The sequence below is a fragment of the Meira miltonrushii genome, assembly GCF_003144205.1.
Source record: "Meira miltonrushii strain MCA 3882 unplaced genomic scaffold FA14scaffold_1, whole genome shotgun sequence".
Taxonomy (NCBI): Eukaryota; Fungi; Basidiomycota; class Exobasidiomycetes; order Exobasidiales; family Brachybasidiaceae; genus Meira; species Meira miltonrushii.
The window spans coordinates 1,637,011-1,653,734 of NW_020289943.1; the positions used below are offsets into that span (position 1 = coordinate 1,637,011).

Below are 16,724 nucleotides of genomic sequence, written 5' to 3' on the forward strand. Positions count from 1 at the left end.
AACTCTTGCATTCCATCTTGATCTGTCAGGCCTTGGTTGTTTTCCTGTTCATCTTCTCGAATCAAACCATTCTGCCATTCTTCGATAGCATAACTTGCCAATCCGTTCTGCGACAAAAAATCCTGACCAAATGCGGTCTCTGTATGCGCTGTGTGAGCATCATCAACCGGTTGCAAGCCAAATGTTTCCTTCGGTACTTCCTGCAATGCATTCATCGTGTTTGCCGGCTGGGGATCTTGCCTTGACACGTCAGGTAATACCCCTGGCACACTTTTCTGGCGACTGCTACCAGCTTCATTCCACTGTCCAAGATTGGTGTCCAATCCATCCTCCTCTTCATCGCTGCAAAGGTCAATCACGATCGCTTTTTCCTCTTTCTTGATTTTGCGTGGAGTTGGCGGAGGCTCAGCCTTGACGGATATCGACTGAGATGATGAAGCTTTCTCTTTTCTGATCCAACGTAATGGATCACGTTGTGATTGAGTCGATTTCTGAGAATCTGGCTTTTTCATGCATAGCTGCCTCCTTGGCTTGGATGTCATCTGAGAGCTTTGGGATGCATCTCCAGTTCCACCTTTCTCCATTTTGCATGTACAGAGCCAATGAGGGGTAATTATGTGCAAGAAAGGGAAATGGGAATGAGGTCGAAAGAAGAAAAGTGAATGTCCGAGTCGCGATCATTGTAGAGTTTTTGAACAGATTTCAGATCCATACTCCTTCCCAACTCATATTGAATACAGCTTTTTCATTTTGTCTTTTCGTTGCCTGCACAGATCAACGTGGGCTTGATAATTGTATTTGTATTGTTTCCCCTCCTTAAGAAAGAGCAAAAAGTCTTTTAATGCGCTCGGCGATTGATCATTTTCAATGTGTGTTAGAATCTTCTTACCAGATCGCGGGGGACTACGTCCCTTGTTGCAATTAATGTTCGATCTCCTACACAACATGTCAGCGCTCAAGTTCGAACCTCAGCCTTTTCGATGCACCTTGCCGCCCTCCGCTTTTTTTTCGGATTAGGAAAAGAAATGTGACATTAAAGAAAACTATGAATACATGTGTGATCACGAACGAAATGCATCTTCGCCCACTTTGACGTTATTATCACCAAAGAAACGTTTTTGTTCACCGCAAACAGCATTCACGCAACCTGGACAACGTAATTGCATTTGTCTACTCGTATTTCCTTGCGCCCATGGCTCATTACCGGAACTTTGTCCTCCTTCACAAGATGCAAGATGGGCTGATGCAATTTCCGCCAAAGCACGCAAAAATGTTGGTTCATCGTTCAATGATTCAGCACGTTTAAGATGAATTCCATGCTCTTCTGCTTCTTCTTGTAATTCGATATCCAATTCATACAGCGTTTCAATGTGATCTTGCGTAAATGCGATCGGAACAGCAATGCAATCCTTATAGCCTTGTTTTGCCCAGCCTTTGATCGTATCACTCGTTTGCGGTCCAAGCCATGCAGATGGTCCAACTTGCGATTGCCATGTAACTCTGTATGGGTTACTCCATCCCAATTTAGTCATGACTGCTGAAACAGTGGCCGCCACTTCTGCAGGGTATGGATCACCACGACCTGAGACAATTTGCATAGGAAGGGAATGAGCAGAGAACATGATTGGAACTTGATTACGCTTTTCTGCTGGGTATGTTTGCAAAACGGCTTGGATGCGATTCACAAATGCATCAACAAGTCCAGGATGTGTAGGCCAACGATCAATTACACTCCATTTGATGTTGCCTTCTTCTTTTCCCTGTTCCTTTCTTCTTTGGATCTCGCGATACAGTTCGTTCAAGGAACTTCCAGTTGTACTGCAACTGTATTGAGGATATTGGGTAAATGCAACTGCACGTTGAACGCCATCTGCTTTCATTTCTTCCAAAGCTTCGTCTGTCAATGGTCTTGCGTATCTGAAAGCAGTGTATGCCTTGTGTGGAGCAGTCGAAGGTGATAATTCGTCCAACATGGTTGCCATCTCTTTTCCTTGCATTCTAGTCCACTTTAGAATGGGACTTCCGCCACCAATTTTGTCGTATTGTTCCACAATCTTGGGTGTTCTCCTTCTTGCGATCAATGGTGCCAATCTCTTTTGGAATGGTAATTGAATCAATTCACGATCGTGGAACAGACGTGATAAGAAGTCACCAACTTCGTCCAAAGTGGAAGGTCCTCCCATGTTCATCAATAAGACAGCTGTTGGCGGCTTCACGCTTGCCTGGCTTAATGGAGAAGAAGTGGATAGCATCCTTGCTTGGAGTGAGGAGCGCATTGCCATCCTTGTTGAAGGAGTAGATGTCCTCAAAGATGAGGTGATCATGCTGGCCATTTTGCGAGATGGATGCAACCAAGTGATGATGATGAACAAGATACATAGCTTAAATCGTACGAGCGGACCTTCTCTTCCAATACCCTAGAAGTACATACACTAGTGGAGCTGTGTTGCTTGCTTACAAACGGCGAATCATGCAATTCAACTTCAATTATCCAATCACCGCTAACAACGCGTCAGAAGAAGAAAGGCCCTTTGTTGTCAGACTCGGCATAAAAAGGCTTTGAAAAGCTAGCCTGTAGGAAAATGATCATGTTGCAAATGAAAAGTCAATCTTGCTCATTTGTATCTCTATGAGCGATACTCGACAGCCAATATGGATTCAATTCTGCTTCTATCACGTGGATGAAGGAGAAGTCTATCGTTCGAAAGAGGTGCAATCAATTATACACAATCAATGACACATCTTAATGAATTGCACTCTTTACGTTAGCGTACGATGTTTGCCTTAGCCTGGCCCTGCTTGTATGCGCGTGATGGTAGAATCTCTTGAAAACACGCTAAAGATGCTCAGGAAGGTTAGTGGGAAAAAAGTTTAAACCAAAAGACAGAATATATCAAAAATGTAGCAAGCATCAAAGAAACCACCACCATCATAATGAGACGGCCATTGTTGCATCCACTTCTGTTCTTTCCAAATCGAGATGATCAACATTAAGGTTCAATAAACGGTTGCATAAGATGGATTTATTGGTAACGGCTATGGTAAGCTAAAGGATAAGACCTATGTACATATGTTCTTCGTTGACTGTCCACTTATAGCATGGGTTCAAACGGATCTTCGGATAGTGGATGGGGAAAAGAATAGCGGGAGAAGTTGTAGACGTTGGTTTGCATGCAGTGAATAGCTAATCAGGATACAGATAAATTGCCATATCGGGCCATTCAAAAAAGCTTAAAGTCGACTACCCTTGGCAGAGGACGATAAGCAAAGGAGCATATTGCATGATTATACGGTATCGGTTCTCTTGTACCAGATATGCAGCCCAAGAAATCCCTGGATGATCCAATATCTGACTGCGTGGTATCGGCATCCGGCTTTTGACACTTTCAAAAGATCCCTCTGAGACATGTCGATCAGGTCCCAACCACTTTCTTGCATCCACCACCTCTCCTTCAACTTCATCATCATCATCACCGGCGTATCTTTCTTGTTTGGTGCTCTGACGATCAAAGATTTCTTTCGTTTGGTGGATGATCGAGGAAGGTGTTCAAACAACCATCATCGTTTATTCGCTAAAAGGGAGAGACGATCTCATTCGTCATTTCACTCAAACACCTTTGCAAGGTACAAGGTGATTTTGATATTTTTCTCTTTTTCTTCTATTGACCAATTCAGCAACCCTTGATGGGAGCTTGACGGTACGCCTTTTAACGACTTTTATTATTCTTTGACGACCAAAGGGTTCTAGCAAACCCCACGATCATCTTTTTATTACGACATTCTATTTACGCTCTTATCGTCATTAGACAGGAAAGCTATTGATCTTACGATTACGACTTTTATTACACATCACGATTATTTTGTTCTGTTTCACTCGCAGGTTGATTGTACAGATCATCTCAAAACCGAGACAGTCGGTTTCATTTTTATTCCTTTGACCTTTTCTCTCCCTTTCCATTTTTTCATTCCTTTCCGCAGGTCGGATCACAAGAAGTTTATCGTTGGAACATAGATCGCATTCGAGAAGGATGGCTCACGAACAACGTGGCAGGCCATTAAATCGAAGTCGGAACGAGTCTGTGAACGTGAGACAGAATGAAGAAGCAGGCCAACAATATGTACAACAGCCAACATCCACACGTTTGAGTCAACATGGGATAGCACAAACGCTACCACGTCATTTCGATGCGGCCAGTATGCAACAATCCAACCTTGCTCAACAAAGGATGCCAATCCCGATGTTTCCCAATCCACATCCACCTTCGCAGCCATCTATGCAATACAGTCAAACATTTCCATCATCGCAAGATGTACAACAGATGCAAAGCAATTCAGGAAAGGTTTTGCGGAGAAAGCAACCTTTTGATGTTTTGCAAGCTATTCCACCTCCAACTCCACCTTTGGCTGTTCCAGGTGCAAGTGCGGGCAAGATGAAAGCACAGCCCAAGATTTCCACCGTTCGTTCACATTATCGTGCTCCACCTTCTCCTTTGGGTAATGAAGTGCAAAATACCAAACAAGAAGAAGAACAAAATAGTGGTAGTGACGAAAGTGAAGGTGGTGCAAGAGGTCCAAAGGAGGATTTACGATGGAGCTCAGACGAATCAACACCAACGCCCACGGCCAGTAGTGTAGCAGCAGCAAGTGCTCGTCGTCGTCAAGAAGCAACGACGATGATGCCCGTCAGTCTTGTTGCACCTACGCAAGTGGCTAGAGCCCGTGGTCTATCGACAAGTCAACAGCAGCCATCTATCCAGCCAACCCCAAAGCCCGATCCTTCCAGCATTCGCCCTGTTTCAGCATCTTCCGTGACACTTTCAAGTGGTCAACAAGTTCCAGCCGTTCGAACGGATTTTGAGAATATGAAAAAAATCACTCGTCCTGGCTCATCATCCAAAACGACAAACACTTCCAATTCTCAAATTTCTGCTTCTGTTGGACCAAGTAAACAACAGGAAGAAAAGGGAAAAGGAAGAGAGATTGATGATGAAGCTGCTGCACAACAAACCGCTCCTGTTCAAGTGGTTGTTGTGCCTCAATCGATTTTGAAGACTACCGTCGTAAGTGATCCGAAACGATCTGTGGCTGCTCAACTTGAAAGCTATGAACCACATCAGATGACTCCAGTCCAAGAAGAGGAAGAGGAGGAACATCAACAATCGATCAGAAGGGTGTCAAACTCCAATGCTATGCGTGTGATGCAAGGTGTGACGGGAGAGATTGCAACTGAAGATCAACAAGCGAAAGACTCTGCTGCAATTCGATCTCGTCGTCTTTCACGTGGATCGTTTGAATCAGGTACGACGGCACTTGATACACCACGCATAATCGATGAAGATGGCCGAACATCTTTTGAAATGATGAGAACGGGCAGTGGAGAAATACTTGTTGGAAGAGATGGTGGAAATGATACCGTTGGCAGACATGCAACATCCAAAGCGCTACAAACGCATCGTGCAATTGTTCAAGGATTGGTTGCTCCTCCAAGTGATGTGATGGAAGTACAAGAACCTTCGGGATCAAACGGTATTTCACAGACAAAAGGTGATACGCCAAGAAGTCACGGTATTTCATCCCATCTGGAACAGTTGAACAAGTTCATCAACACTTCAATTGGTCAACCGAATCGACAAAGTCAGACACCAAAATCTGACGCTGGCAAAAAGGGTAAAGCTGACGCTATCGAAAAGCACGATCATGTCAAGGATCCAAAGAGACCCAACACCGGTGATAGCTTTCAAATCCCAATCCTTGCGACCGCACAAAGACCGAGAACAGGTGGTAGTGGAGCACGAAGACCTGGAACTGGACAGACTCGATTCTCAGTCGAGCCTCCAATTGCAGGAGCGAATCTACGCAGAGCCTTAAACAGTGCAGGTGGTCGATCACGCACATTCGGTGCAGGTGAAGATCAACACAACAAGACTACTTGTCGTCAATGCTTTCGTGCTGGGTTCGATTGTGCAGTTCAATTGCACAACGGTCAAGGAACAGGTGCACGAAAAGCATTACAGGAATTTGTTGCTGCAGGTGGTTTGGAGGCTCTGAGTGGTGTGGAAGACTTTTACGAAGGTAGCATCTGGGGTAGTCAAGCAATGGGCGCTGGTGCATCTTCAAAGCGTGCTCAAGCCGCTCCTCCAATCCGAGGACAGAACTTTGTCGATCGATTGGGTGAAGTGGCATTTGGTGAAAGTGCATTGAGTAGACCAGTCACTCGAGGTGCGATGCAAGATATGCTGGAAGAACGTGGAAGAGTTTTGACGGAGCAACAACATTCAAAGACTGTTGAACAGTTCTTGATGGAATTGCAACGTTTACAAAAAGAACAAGAGGAAGAATTCGCACTTCAGCAAGAAGAAGATGAGCAAGAAGATGGCGAAGATGCACGTACTCGATCTAAAACTGGCACAACGGAGAAAAAGACGAGCTTTGATCAAAACGCGGGCTATTCTTCTCCGCAAGTCGAGAAGAACAGATCGGTCAATCATGTCAACGAAATACCCGCAATGGACGAGGCGCAAAACGAACAGCCAAAAGAAGAAAATGCGTCGCAATACGATCAAGAAAGTCTTCAATCGAGTGCTACAGAAGACGAATTGCCCTTCTTGGCTGATCGTTGGTCAATGTTACGCAAGCTGCATCAGCTCACGGTATATGCCATCTGGCTCTTCTGCATTCAATGCGTCAGTGCAGGATATTCCACTTCCGTTCCAACGATTCAAGACAAGATCCATGCTGTGCCACTCTCTTTGAATTTCGGTGAATTTACCTTTTTGCTCGGTCAAGCAGGTGGATTGTTCTTTGGCGCTTGTCTTTCTTCTTTGGGTCGTATTCGTTTGCCGATCCTCTCGATTCTTATGTCCGTCGTGGTTTGCGTCATCATTGGTTTTATGCATACAAGCTTTGTCATTATCGCTTTACGTGGAGCTTTGGGTTACCTTACCGGATTATACGAGATTGCTTTGGTAGGAATGATCTTGGATTTATCTACAAGCAGAAGACAACGTTTTGGTTTCCTGATATATGTTCTAGTATGGATTATAAGTGCACAGGCTGCCGGTCCTTGGATTACGGCATTGGTTATCAAAGTCGGCGCTTGGCCTTGGCTCTACTGGTTAACAGCCATTGTCGGATTGGTATTTATGTTCTTCCTTGCTTTCATCACTGCCGAAACCGAAGCTTGTTCAATTTACCGTACAGCGGTGAAAAAGCTCCGTGTCGAAAGTGCTGAGGCATGGACTCCAGAACCTAGAGTCGCCGCTTCATGGAGAGAAATTATCCTTATACGCTCTATTCGACCTTTCGTTATGCTTGTTCGACATCCGATCGTGATCTTATCAACACTATTATTGGGTATTCCACTAGCCTCTATTGTTGGAGTGATTGATCCGATATCGGATGTACTACAAGGAAGACATCAATTTGCAAGTTGGAAGTCTACATTACTCATCAGTATTTGTATCGCTTTAGGATTGCTGATCGCTACCGTTGTTATACTCCTGTTTGGAGTTGGATCAAAACGTCTCTCATTCTCACAAAGAACACGCATCTTATTCATGGACGAAAAAGGAATCATCGATGCACAAAGACCAAAATTCAACGCAGAACAAGTCTTACACGTTTGCGTAACCGGTTTAATTATCTTAACGGTGGGATTATATACGCTCGCCTTGACCGCTACGATAACGAGTTGGATATTTTGTGGGATTTGTTTGGTTCTTTGTGTAACGGGTGTTACTTTATTGTCCGTTGGTTTGTTGCATTATATCGCCGAATCGTATTATCCAGCCGCTTTTACCATCTTGGGAGAAGTTTTGGCTTTATCCGATTCGGTTGGACCTGCTCCACAATATGCAGACGCTCAAGTACAACAACGGATCAGTATGGATGCAGACAGAACCGTAGAGGAGAATTTCGAACAACGTCAAGAGGAGGAGGAGGAAGATAAGGACGATCACACGCTCATGTCTGGTGCAAATCAGGATGGTAAGAGATGGGATTCCAATTGGGCTCTCAATGTTATAGGTACTGTATTAGGATTCACGATGGTTCTTTCGGGTGTGGCAACCTTTATTGGCCGTTTAGCCGCATTCAATATTGGTTTCGGCCTTTATGTCGCTATTCTTGCCAGTATCGTGTTGGGTATTTCAGGTTTAGCATTACTGTTCTTGGTTCGCTATGGTCATAAGATGCGAAAAGATGCTTTCGTGCATATTGCAAAGACAGAACAACATATCTGGCAAGCAAAAAGACCTTCAGGCTCTGATGCGAATATATCTGTTGCCACTTCAACTGGCGTAACTCGATCAAGACGCTCAACAACCGACAATGGATTTGCATTCAATCGAACCCAATTACCTTTACCGCAACCTGCTAAATGGAAGACTGGTTTAAAACAATTCTTGTTACCGACCCTTCGAGCATCCGATCAAATAGAAGAAGGCGGTAGTGTTCCACGCAAGCCGTCTTCTGTGATTATGGATCCAACAGTCCGAAGCAAGATTCGCAATTGGGTCGGCAGACAAAGGGGAACGATGCAAGATGCACAAAATGGTGAAAACCGTGAAATTGCACAGATTTCAACACCTTTCAATGCTCAACATATTTCTTCAGGTGCAAATTTGATAGATGAAGATCAGGATTTATATGACGCTTTTGGCGTTCAACTTTCCGTTCGTGGGGGAGATCAAAGGAGCAGAAGGCGTTCAACATTGGTGAATGATGGTCAAATGCCCTCTTTTGAAGTATTTATGAAACAAAAAGAGGAAGAATATAATCGTCAATTTGCAAATCAACAACAATCCGCCGCTGAGCTCAAGATTCGAAATGGTAAACCTGTCGATCCACGGAAGAATTCAATCTCTACTCCTGCTCCTATTACGCCTACGCCAAAATCCCTAAAGCCAATCGCTTCTCCTAGATTTGTGAATCCGACATATAGCTATCAAAGAGCACAAACGCCACCTCCGATGTAGACACGGTCAATATATATCTATGCAATAATGATAACCTTTTTTTGAATGAGCTGCTGCTACTGATGATGATGATGATCATCTTTGATCGCTATAACGCATCGCTTCTTCGGCATGTGAGCCGATGCGAGGCACATTCTTTACCGTATTAACAGGGGGTATTCATACCGCTGCCCGCTTTTAACCAAAAGAAAAAAAAAAAGATCCTAACGCCGCGTTTTTTATAGAGAGAGGGTCAGCACAGCCGTTTTTCATTTTTGACTGTTGATGCGCCTAGTCCCCTATTTGTATGCCGAATTCGCCGCTAATAAGATCGCATATATATATTTAAATGTGATATATATATTATATACTGACCTTCTTCCCAATGAAAACTTGGCATGTATTTTTTGTATACAGATCACGGCTCTTGTGCTTCTCCAAAACGCGCGCGCGCGCGCAGAGATGCTAATTGGAAAAGCCATTTTTGATCTTCTTGCGCACGCGTCTAGGCACTGATATGAACCCTGTTATAACAAATCAAAAGTCTTAATATAGAACATGCACAAAATAACATACAAAAGTAGCCCTTTTTACTAGATCCTATAAGTTTCCCTCTTGACGGCTCAATGCATATGGCGTTTAGGGAGTGAGAGACTATTTTTAATGCATTTGAGCGTGTATACGTAAGATGAATTCTGCTGTTCTTCCGCCTTGAAATAGGATGAACTTTGAAGCGGCAAGCGCTATCTCGGTATTCAACTCAAACACACACACGCACACAAACGCGCAAAGGGGGAACATAGGAAACTGAACCTGAGTTGGCGGCGGTCATTGTCATTTCTACCTTTCTTTTTTTTGTTGTGAATTCAAAGTTTTTCATTAACCTTGATATCAACATTCATCATTATCACCATCATTCTTCTAAAGTTGCTTTCGTTGTGAAGGATCACTTCAATATTCCCTCACAAAAGAGGTGAACCTGTACGACTGCTGTCTTGAACAAGGTATCGATTTCAAGTAAAATTGGTATCTTGCATTCGATCATCGAATAGGTTGACTTTCAAAGTGCGAGCGCTGAAGAAGTCATCTGGCACAACTACTTGTCATCTTGCACGCTTTTGAAAAGGTGGATTGACTAAAAAGTTGGAGTTTCATCGATTCGAAAACGGTCATTGAGAAAGTGCGGAAGTCAAGAAGCGCAATTGCACATCAATCCACAATCGCATCCTCACAACAACATCTCCCTCACACGACTGTCCTTACTTTTCGATCATAGATCTCAATCGTCAAACATTCAACCCACGTAGAAAGCTACGTGACAATTACGACTTGGTTTCGCATTTACTCGATCTTGCACATTCGCAATCTTTTAGATAAATCAAGATGTCTGCTGAGTGGCCATTGAACTTTTTGTATTCTTTGCCTAGCAGGCCTAGGACTACATCATTGGGTGACCATCTGGCAAAACACGTCACAGATAGCGGAAGAATACGAAGTTTGCTCGATACAATATGTTCTACAAACAGACCCGCGTTGTGGTCTCCCGATCTTGCGCGTCCTCCTATCGATCACATCACCATCAAACGTTTCATTTCATCCTTTTCCCTACCCACGGCTGGCCGTCCACTTGGACCAAATGATCGCGTCATGATGGCTTTGCCTACGGGACCAGAGAATGCTTTGGCTTTGTTGTCTGTTGCAGCATATCACACTTGTGCTCCTGTCAACAACAGTTGTACAGCAGGAGAATTGAAAGATGATGCAGTTCGGTTACGCGCAAAAGCTGTCGTAACAACATACGAAGCTGCTGAACGTTTGAACGTGTACGAGTTACGTCAAGAACACGGTATGGAGATTATATTCATCGAACCACGCACGCAAGGACCAGCAGGATTATTCGATATGAGTTTCTTGGGTAACGATGGCCCAGTACCTGCAGGAAACAACCGCAGACCTTCGCAACTGCACGGTCTAGAACATCAATCTCTCGTTTTGCACACATCCGGTACGTCCGGTAAGAAGAAGGTCGTACCCTACTCTTTGCGACACTTGATCGTTGGAACGTGCTGTGTCGTGCAAAGTTGGGAACTAAGACCTGAAAGTGTCAACATGAACATGATGCCTTTATTCCACGTCGGTGGTATCGTTCGTAATTTGTGGGCTCCAATCTTTTCTGGAGGAAGTGCAATCATGTGTGCTGGTTTCGATGCAACAGTTTGGTGGAATTTGACACAACAATTAGGTGCAACTTGGTATTATGCTGCACCAACCATGCACCAAGCCATTCTAGCATCCAAACCAGAAGGTATCGACGCAACCAGAGCTACAAAGATCTCCATGATTGCCAATGCAGCTGGAGGTTTGTTGCCATCTTTAGCAATTCAACTCAAAGAGACTTTTGGAAAATGTGCCGTTCTTCCTTCGTATGGTATGACAGAATGCATGCCTATTGCTTCGCCCCCAACAAACTATCAATTAGATCGTCCTGGATGTTCCGGTATTGCATGTGGTCCTGATTTGTCTATTCGTGATCCGTTCAACCGTGAACGTGAACTGCCAGTTGGTCAAACGGGTGCCGTTTCCGTTCGTGGATTACCTACCTTTTCTGGATATGAAGTATCCGAAGATCCCTTTGAGCCGTTAGATACTTCCGCTTTCTCCAGTGAAGGCTGGTTTGACTCTGGTGATATGGGACATATGGATGCCGACGGATACTTGTTCATCACTGGTCGTTCAAAGGAAATTATCAACAAGGGTGGTGAAGTTGTTTCGCCATTTGAAGTTGAAGAAGCAATCACACAAGCATGCCGTGACCGTGTTAGACAAACTTTGGCTTTCTCAATAGAACATACTGTGCTACAAGAAACGATTGGTGTCGTTATTGTTCCAGTGCCAAATCAACCTCGTATTGGATTATCAGAACTACAGAATCTGTTGAGATCTCATCTGCATCCATCCAAGTGGCCATTTGCGATTGTGTACATGGACGATGTCCCCAAAAATCAAGCCGGAAAACCATTGCGTATCAAGCTCGGTACACGTTTGAATATTGGACCTTTGTCCGATGATATCCCTCCTCTACGTCGACACTTTGAAGCTCGTGCACCTCACAAGGAAGTTCCTCTATCGGAGCCCATCCCCTGCAAGCTTGTCTCTGTGGATGTTCGTGCCGTTGAAAGAGCATGTTACCGTATCCCAGGGATTATTGAAGCTGCTGTACGACAACGTAAGGATGGATCTCCTGAAGCTTTTATCCAGGTGGAAGAATATGCAGAATACGATGCTGCTGATATTGACCGTGCTTTGGCGCAGGTACTACATGGATATGTCGTTCCCAATCCCTTGCACGTCTTCCGTCAACCTTTGGCTAAGATTAATGGACGAATCGATTTCGAGACCATGGAAGAAGAGGTCAGAGCACAAAATGCATCATCCATGTCACCTACAGCTTTGATTGTTCGTGACATCATTGCCAAATTGTTGGATACCGAATCCGGTACAATCACAGCTGAATCCGATTTCTTCTTGTTGGGTGGTAACAGTTTGCTGTTAGGAAGATTGGTTCATTTGATTCGTAAGGAGACTGGAGCATCTTTGGAAGTATCTACGCTTTTCAACAATTCTACCGTTGAAGGCATTGCATCACTCATTGAAGAAGATCAAGGTATTGAAGATGATTACGATGATATGACAGATGGTTTCTTGGACGAGAAAGGATCAGGTGCTTTCAGTAGTGCACATCGTTATGAATTCGAAGGTGACATGGATCCTACCCTCACAAGTCATGGTTACAAGCCAAGAAGTCAAACGCATCCTTGGGTTATGCTTATTCAGATTATTCCCATGATATTCTTTTACCCCTTCAAAGCTGCTTGGACATGGACAGTCATCTTGCACGGTTTAGCATTCTCTGCATACTACATCGAAGATAGTTTCTGGGAGCGTGTTGGTGTTTTGTTGGCATCCGTTACCGTTGCAAGATTCACAAGTCGTATCATTTGTCCCATCACTGCAATCGCATTCAAATGGCTCATTATTGGACGGTATAGACCTGGTAAATATCCAATGTGGTGCAATTACCATTTGCGTTGGTGGATAGTGAATCAGTCCCTCAAAACTGCTGGAAAAGGTTTGTTCGGTCTAACACCATCACTTATCAAGACGTATTACCGCTTATTGGGTATGTCAATCGGATCGGACGTCCACATCGACAGATATGCAAAGATTAACGAGCATGATCTCATCACCATTCATGATGGCGCACGTATCGATAAATCATTACTTCGTGGATTCTGTGTCGAACGTGGAGGCTATTTCCGTTTGGAACCGATTATTGTTGGACGTGACTGTGTTGTGAACACATTCACTCAAATCTCACCTGGTGCTCGTTTGGCTGACGGTACAGTTTGGGGACCTCAATCTTCGTCCCACGAAGAACCTTCAAGCGATGCCTATGCTGCTTACAACAGAAATGCAGTTCATCGTCCAAGCTTGTGGTTGATCTGCTTCATTGGTGTCCCTTTGATCGGTTTGGTTCGTTTGATTTGTTATGTTCCCTGGTTTGCAGCTTTGTTCATGTTGCTCTCTCAACCATTCGAGTTCAACCATCACGATTCGGTCAAGGGTGTTATTGCTTGGTTCGCTTATCCTCGTCGTATCGGATGGCATTATGTCGCCCGTATCGTTCGTAACATCATGCCTCCGCTTATCAATATTGTCTTGGGTATCTTTGTCAAGCGTCTGCTGGGTCTCAACCGTGAAGGATCGATGCGTAATGCCACCCAAATCTCGCTGTTGCGAAGATGGATCAACAGTCAATTGCTATCTCAGCCAAACATTCGTCGTGCAATGGCAGTCTTGGGTACCCATTATGAAATGACTTCGGTCGTTTTCCGTGCAATGGGTGCAAAAGTGGGCAAACGTGTTTATTGGCCAGGAAGTGGTATCTACTGCCCCGATCCTGAATTGCTTGAGATTGGAGATGATGTCGTTTTCGGATCTCGTTCGGAAGTGTTCACATCAGATTCGATCGGTTGGGCTCGTGTGCGTATCGGACGTGGTGCAATGATTGCTGATCGTGTGGTCTTATTGCCAGGTACGACTGTTGGACGACAATGTGTTATGGGTTCGGGTGCTTTAGGTGTTCGTAACGGACACTACGAAGAACATACCGTTTGGATGGGCTCCAAGAATGGATCAGCAGTCAGCTTTGGACGTGCTGCCAAGGAAAACAAGGAGAACTCTGGACCCGACGATACAATCACTCCATTCGGTTTGGCATTCTACAAGCGCAAGGCCAACTTCTTTGTTATCCCTTACTTCTTCCTCGTTTTGATCAACATTATGATGGCAATCTTCTCTTCTGCTTACTGGGCAACGGCTGCCGTGGCTACCGTTTTGACGTTGAACATCATCCGACAAGACTTTGAGTACTCTGCAAACGCAATCTTTGAAGATCACTGGTACAGACCTGGATTGGTTTATGCCTTCATTGCGGTGATGTTTGTTATCGTTCTCAACTTGCAGGCGTACATTGCCTTTGCTTGGGTTATTTTGACCAAGTGGGCAATCATCGGAAGAAGAAGAGAAGGAAGATATGACTGGGACAAGAGCAGTTACTGTCAACGCTGGCAATTGCATTTGACCTTACAACGTCTTTTAGGAAAAGGTTTTGGTGGTCATTTGATCGGTCATATTTCTGGAACGGTTTATGCTGTTTGGTATTTGCGTGCATTGGGCGCTCGTATTGGAAGAGAGTGTTCCATTTGGGCCGGTGGTAAGCCAAGTCTTCAATTGACGGAACCAGAATTGGTCACAATGGGCAATCGTGTCACAATTGATGACTGTTCCATCGTTGCGCATATTAATTCTCGTGGTCGTTTCTCATTGAACAAGTTGGTCATTGGAGACGATTGTGCATTGCGGACAGGAAGTCGTTTGTTGAGTGGTGCCTCTATGGAACCCAATGCGATGTTATTGGAGCACACTTTGATTGCATCTGGTGAAATTGCTGAAGCGAATAGCGTTTATGCCGGATGGCCAGCACGTCAACTACGCATTTTCAGACCAGGCAGTCGCAACAATTCAGCAATCGGATCGCAAGGTCAGTATGGTAATGTAGCATCCGCTGAAAGTTCAACATACAATCTCGCTCCACCTTTCGGCGGCAAAGACAGTCAAGCAACAACACCAACAGGATACTACAAGTAAGCAAAGCATTATAATCATGGACATTTTCAATACCCTTGTGGGGTATCAAATTAATTCTCATGGACACTCAAAACTGTGTTTTATTAATGGCCTTCATTCCCCACTTTCGTTTCTTTTTATTCGAAATCTGTATCTTCATCTCACTCTTTTTTCTCATCTCTTTTTCTCTCTCTCTATCTGTTTTGCACATTCTCCTCTCTAGGAGGATGTTCTTTGATTGACAATCATTCATAGGCTCCTCCTTACCGTCATACACTGTCATTCCTTTGGCACTTCATATTCTCATACTACTAGCAATACAAGCATTGAACGCACGCAAGCGAAGAGTGAGAGTATTCTGAGCATTCTATTAATCACTTGCCGTTGTGGCTACATTACGTTTCCGTGCACTGGAATCAGTCTTTTCATCTATAGCAGAGGATGTGGCCTTTGCTTCTACTTTTTCGTTTTGCGTGCTGGCCGATTTCTTTTCGGCTGCGATTGGGTCAGAGTAAGTGAGAGCGACGAAGAGGTCTTTGATCTGCTTCGTGATCAAAAGGATCACACGAGTACAGATTGTTGACCACATTCCCGCACTTACTGAGCCACGAGGAGCGGCAGTCATTGCCAATAGCCATCCCAAAGGACCAAGGTATGTTTCGTTGACCATACTCCAGGCATGCGTTGCATCGTGTGGGATCTCGAACCCTCCTGGTGCTTTACGTGTGGGTAAGTATGAGATTCTGGCGGCTGAAGAAGCGACAGTTGGCGATCCAGAAGGTGGAAGGAAGAACATTGGAGTTTTTCCAAAGTAGAACGTGAGGCAGAATGGGAACAACGTTGTGCCAAGGAACAGAACTGCTCGAACTAAGAGGGAAACTGAAGAAGAAGCACCTGCAAGACGAGCATTTGTTGCCTCGAGTTGTGCTACATGTTTGTCCACCGATCTTCTTAGTTTTGCCCATTTTGCGAATTCATCTTGACTGCTTGTAAGGTTGAGTTGTTGTCGAGTTGAGAACAAGTCTTTCTTGAGTTGTCTTTGTTGTTGTAGATCTTTTGCATTGAATAAGCGTAGGTAGAATGGTTTCAAAGCTGATTCGATTCGTTCCCGTCCGATCAGGTTGATTATGTGGACTGTCACCACAACTGACAGAATGATCAAAGCCGGATGCATGATATCTGCTCACCACTGCGAGCAGCAATTGAATGATGGTGGAGTGAATGATTGTTCGCAAAGGGCGTGCGTGCGTGCACTGGGTTATTTCACCGCGTTCTCGAAGAGTTTAGATTATGTAAGCTGTTTGGGATGTTGATTTGGCTGAATGGAAGGAGCTTGAAACGGATTATCTCTTTCTGATTGCCGAACACGATATGTAATTTTTGGTCTTTATGCGTTCTGCATCTTTGCATGATATAGTCCATTCTAGCAAAGGAGTGAAAGAATGACGATTGTGGTCCAATTTCCCGTTCATTGTCGTCCCTCTCATGGAAGGAAGAGGGCCCTAAAGATGTGTTATTGACTTAAGTCACTTCCTTGTTGCGGTGCAATCACATATGTTTTCCGCTCCGAAACGCGGACAA

The 16,724-nt window shown here is 44.4% G+C and overlaps 5 protein-coding genes across 5 annotated transcripts; 2 read left to right on the plus strand and 3 right to left on the minus strand.

Annotated features, from left to right (window-relative positions):
• Window positions 1-344: 344 nt before the first annotated feature.
• FA14DRAFT_159327 (uncharacterized protein) lies at window positions 345-991 on the minus strand. Its single transcript, XM_025498162.1, has one exon. The coding sequence runs from the start codon at window positions 679-681 to the stop codon at window positions 469-471; it is 213 nt and encodes a 70-aa protein (XP_025357448.1). The 5' UTR covers window positions 682-991; the 3' UTR covers window positions 345-468.
• A 44-nt stretch (window positions 992-1,035) lies between these two features.
• On the minus strand, window positions 1,036-2,658 carry FA14DRAFT_159328 (ferrochelatase-domain-containing protein). The gene has a single exon (XM_025498163.1). It carries the CDS (start codon window positions 2,331-2,333, stop codon window positions 1,062-1,064), a length of 1,272 nt encoding a protein of 423 aa, XP_025357449.1. The 5' UTR covers window positions 2,334-2,658; the 3' UTR covers window positions 1,036-1,061.
• Window positions 2,659-4,028: 1,370 nt separating this feature from the next.
• Window positions 4,029-8,975, plus strand: FA14DRAFT_176449 (MFS general substrate transporter; the record flags this gene model as incomplete). Its single annotated transcript, XM_025500671.1, has 1 exon — window positions 4,029-8,975. One exon carries the CDS (start codon window positions 4,029-4,031, stop codon window positions 8,973-8,975), a length of 4,947 nt encoding a protein of 1,648 aa, XP_025357450.1.
• A 1,362-nt stretch (window positions 8,976-10,337) lies between these two features.
• On the plus strand, window positions 10,338-15,398 carry FA14DRAFT_163161 (uncharacterized protein; the record flags this gene model as incomplete). The annotated part of the gene is made up of 7 exons (XM_025499800.1): window positions 10,338-11,593; window positions 11,618-11,712; window positions 11,737-11,769; window positions 11,800-12,144; window positions 12,166-12,180; window positions 12,202-15,027; window positions 15,367-15,398. 7 exons carry the CDS (start codon window positions 10,338-10,340, stop codon window positions 15,396-15,398), a joined length of 4,602 nt encoding a protein of 1,533 aa, XP_025357451.1.
• FA14DRAFT_170035 (uncharacterized protein) lies at window positions 15,390-16,358 on the minus strand. The gene has a single exon (XM_025500253.1). The coding sequence runs from the start codon at window positions 16,315-16,317 to the stop codon at window positions 15,514-15,516; it is 804 nt and encodes a 267-aa protein (XP_025357452.1). The 5' UTR covers window positions 16,318-16,358; the 3' UTR covers window positions 15,390-15,513.
• Between the last annotated feature and the right edge of the window lie 366 nt (window positions 16,359-16,724).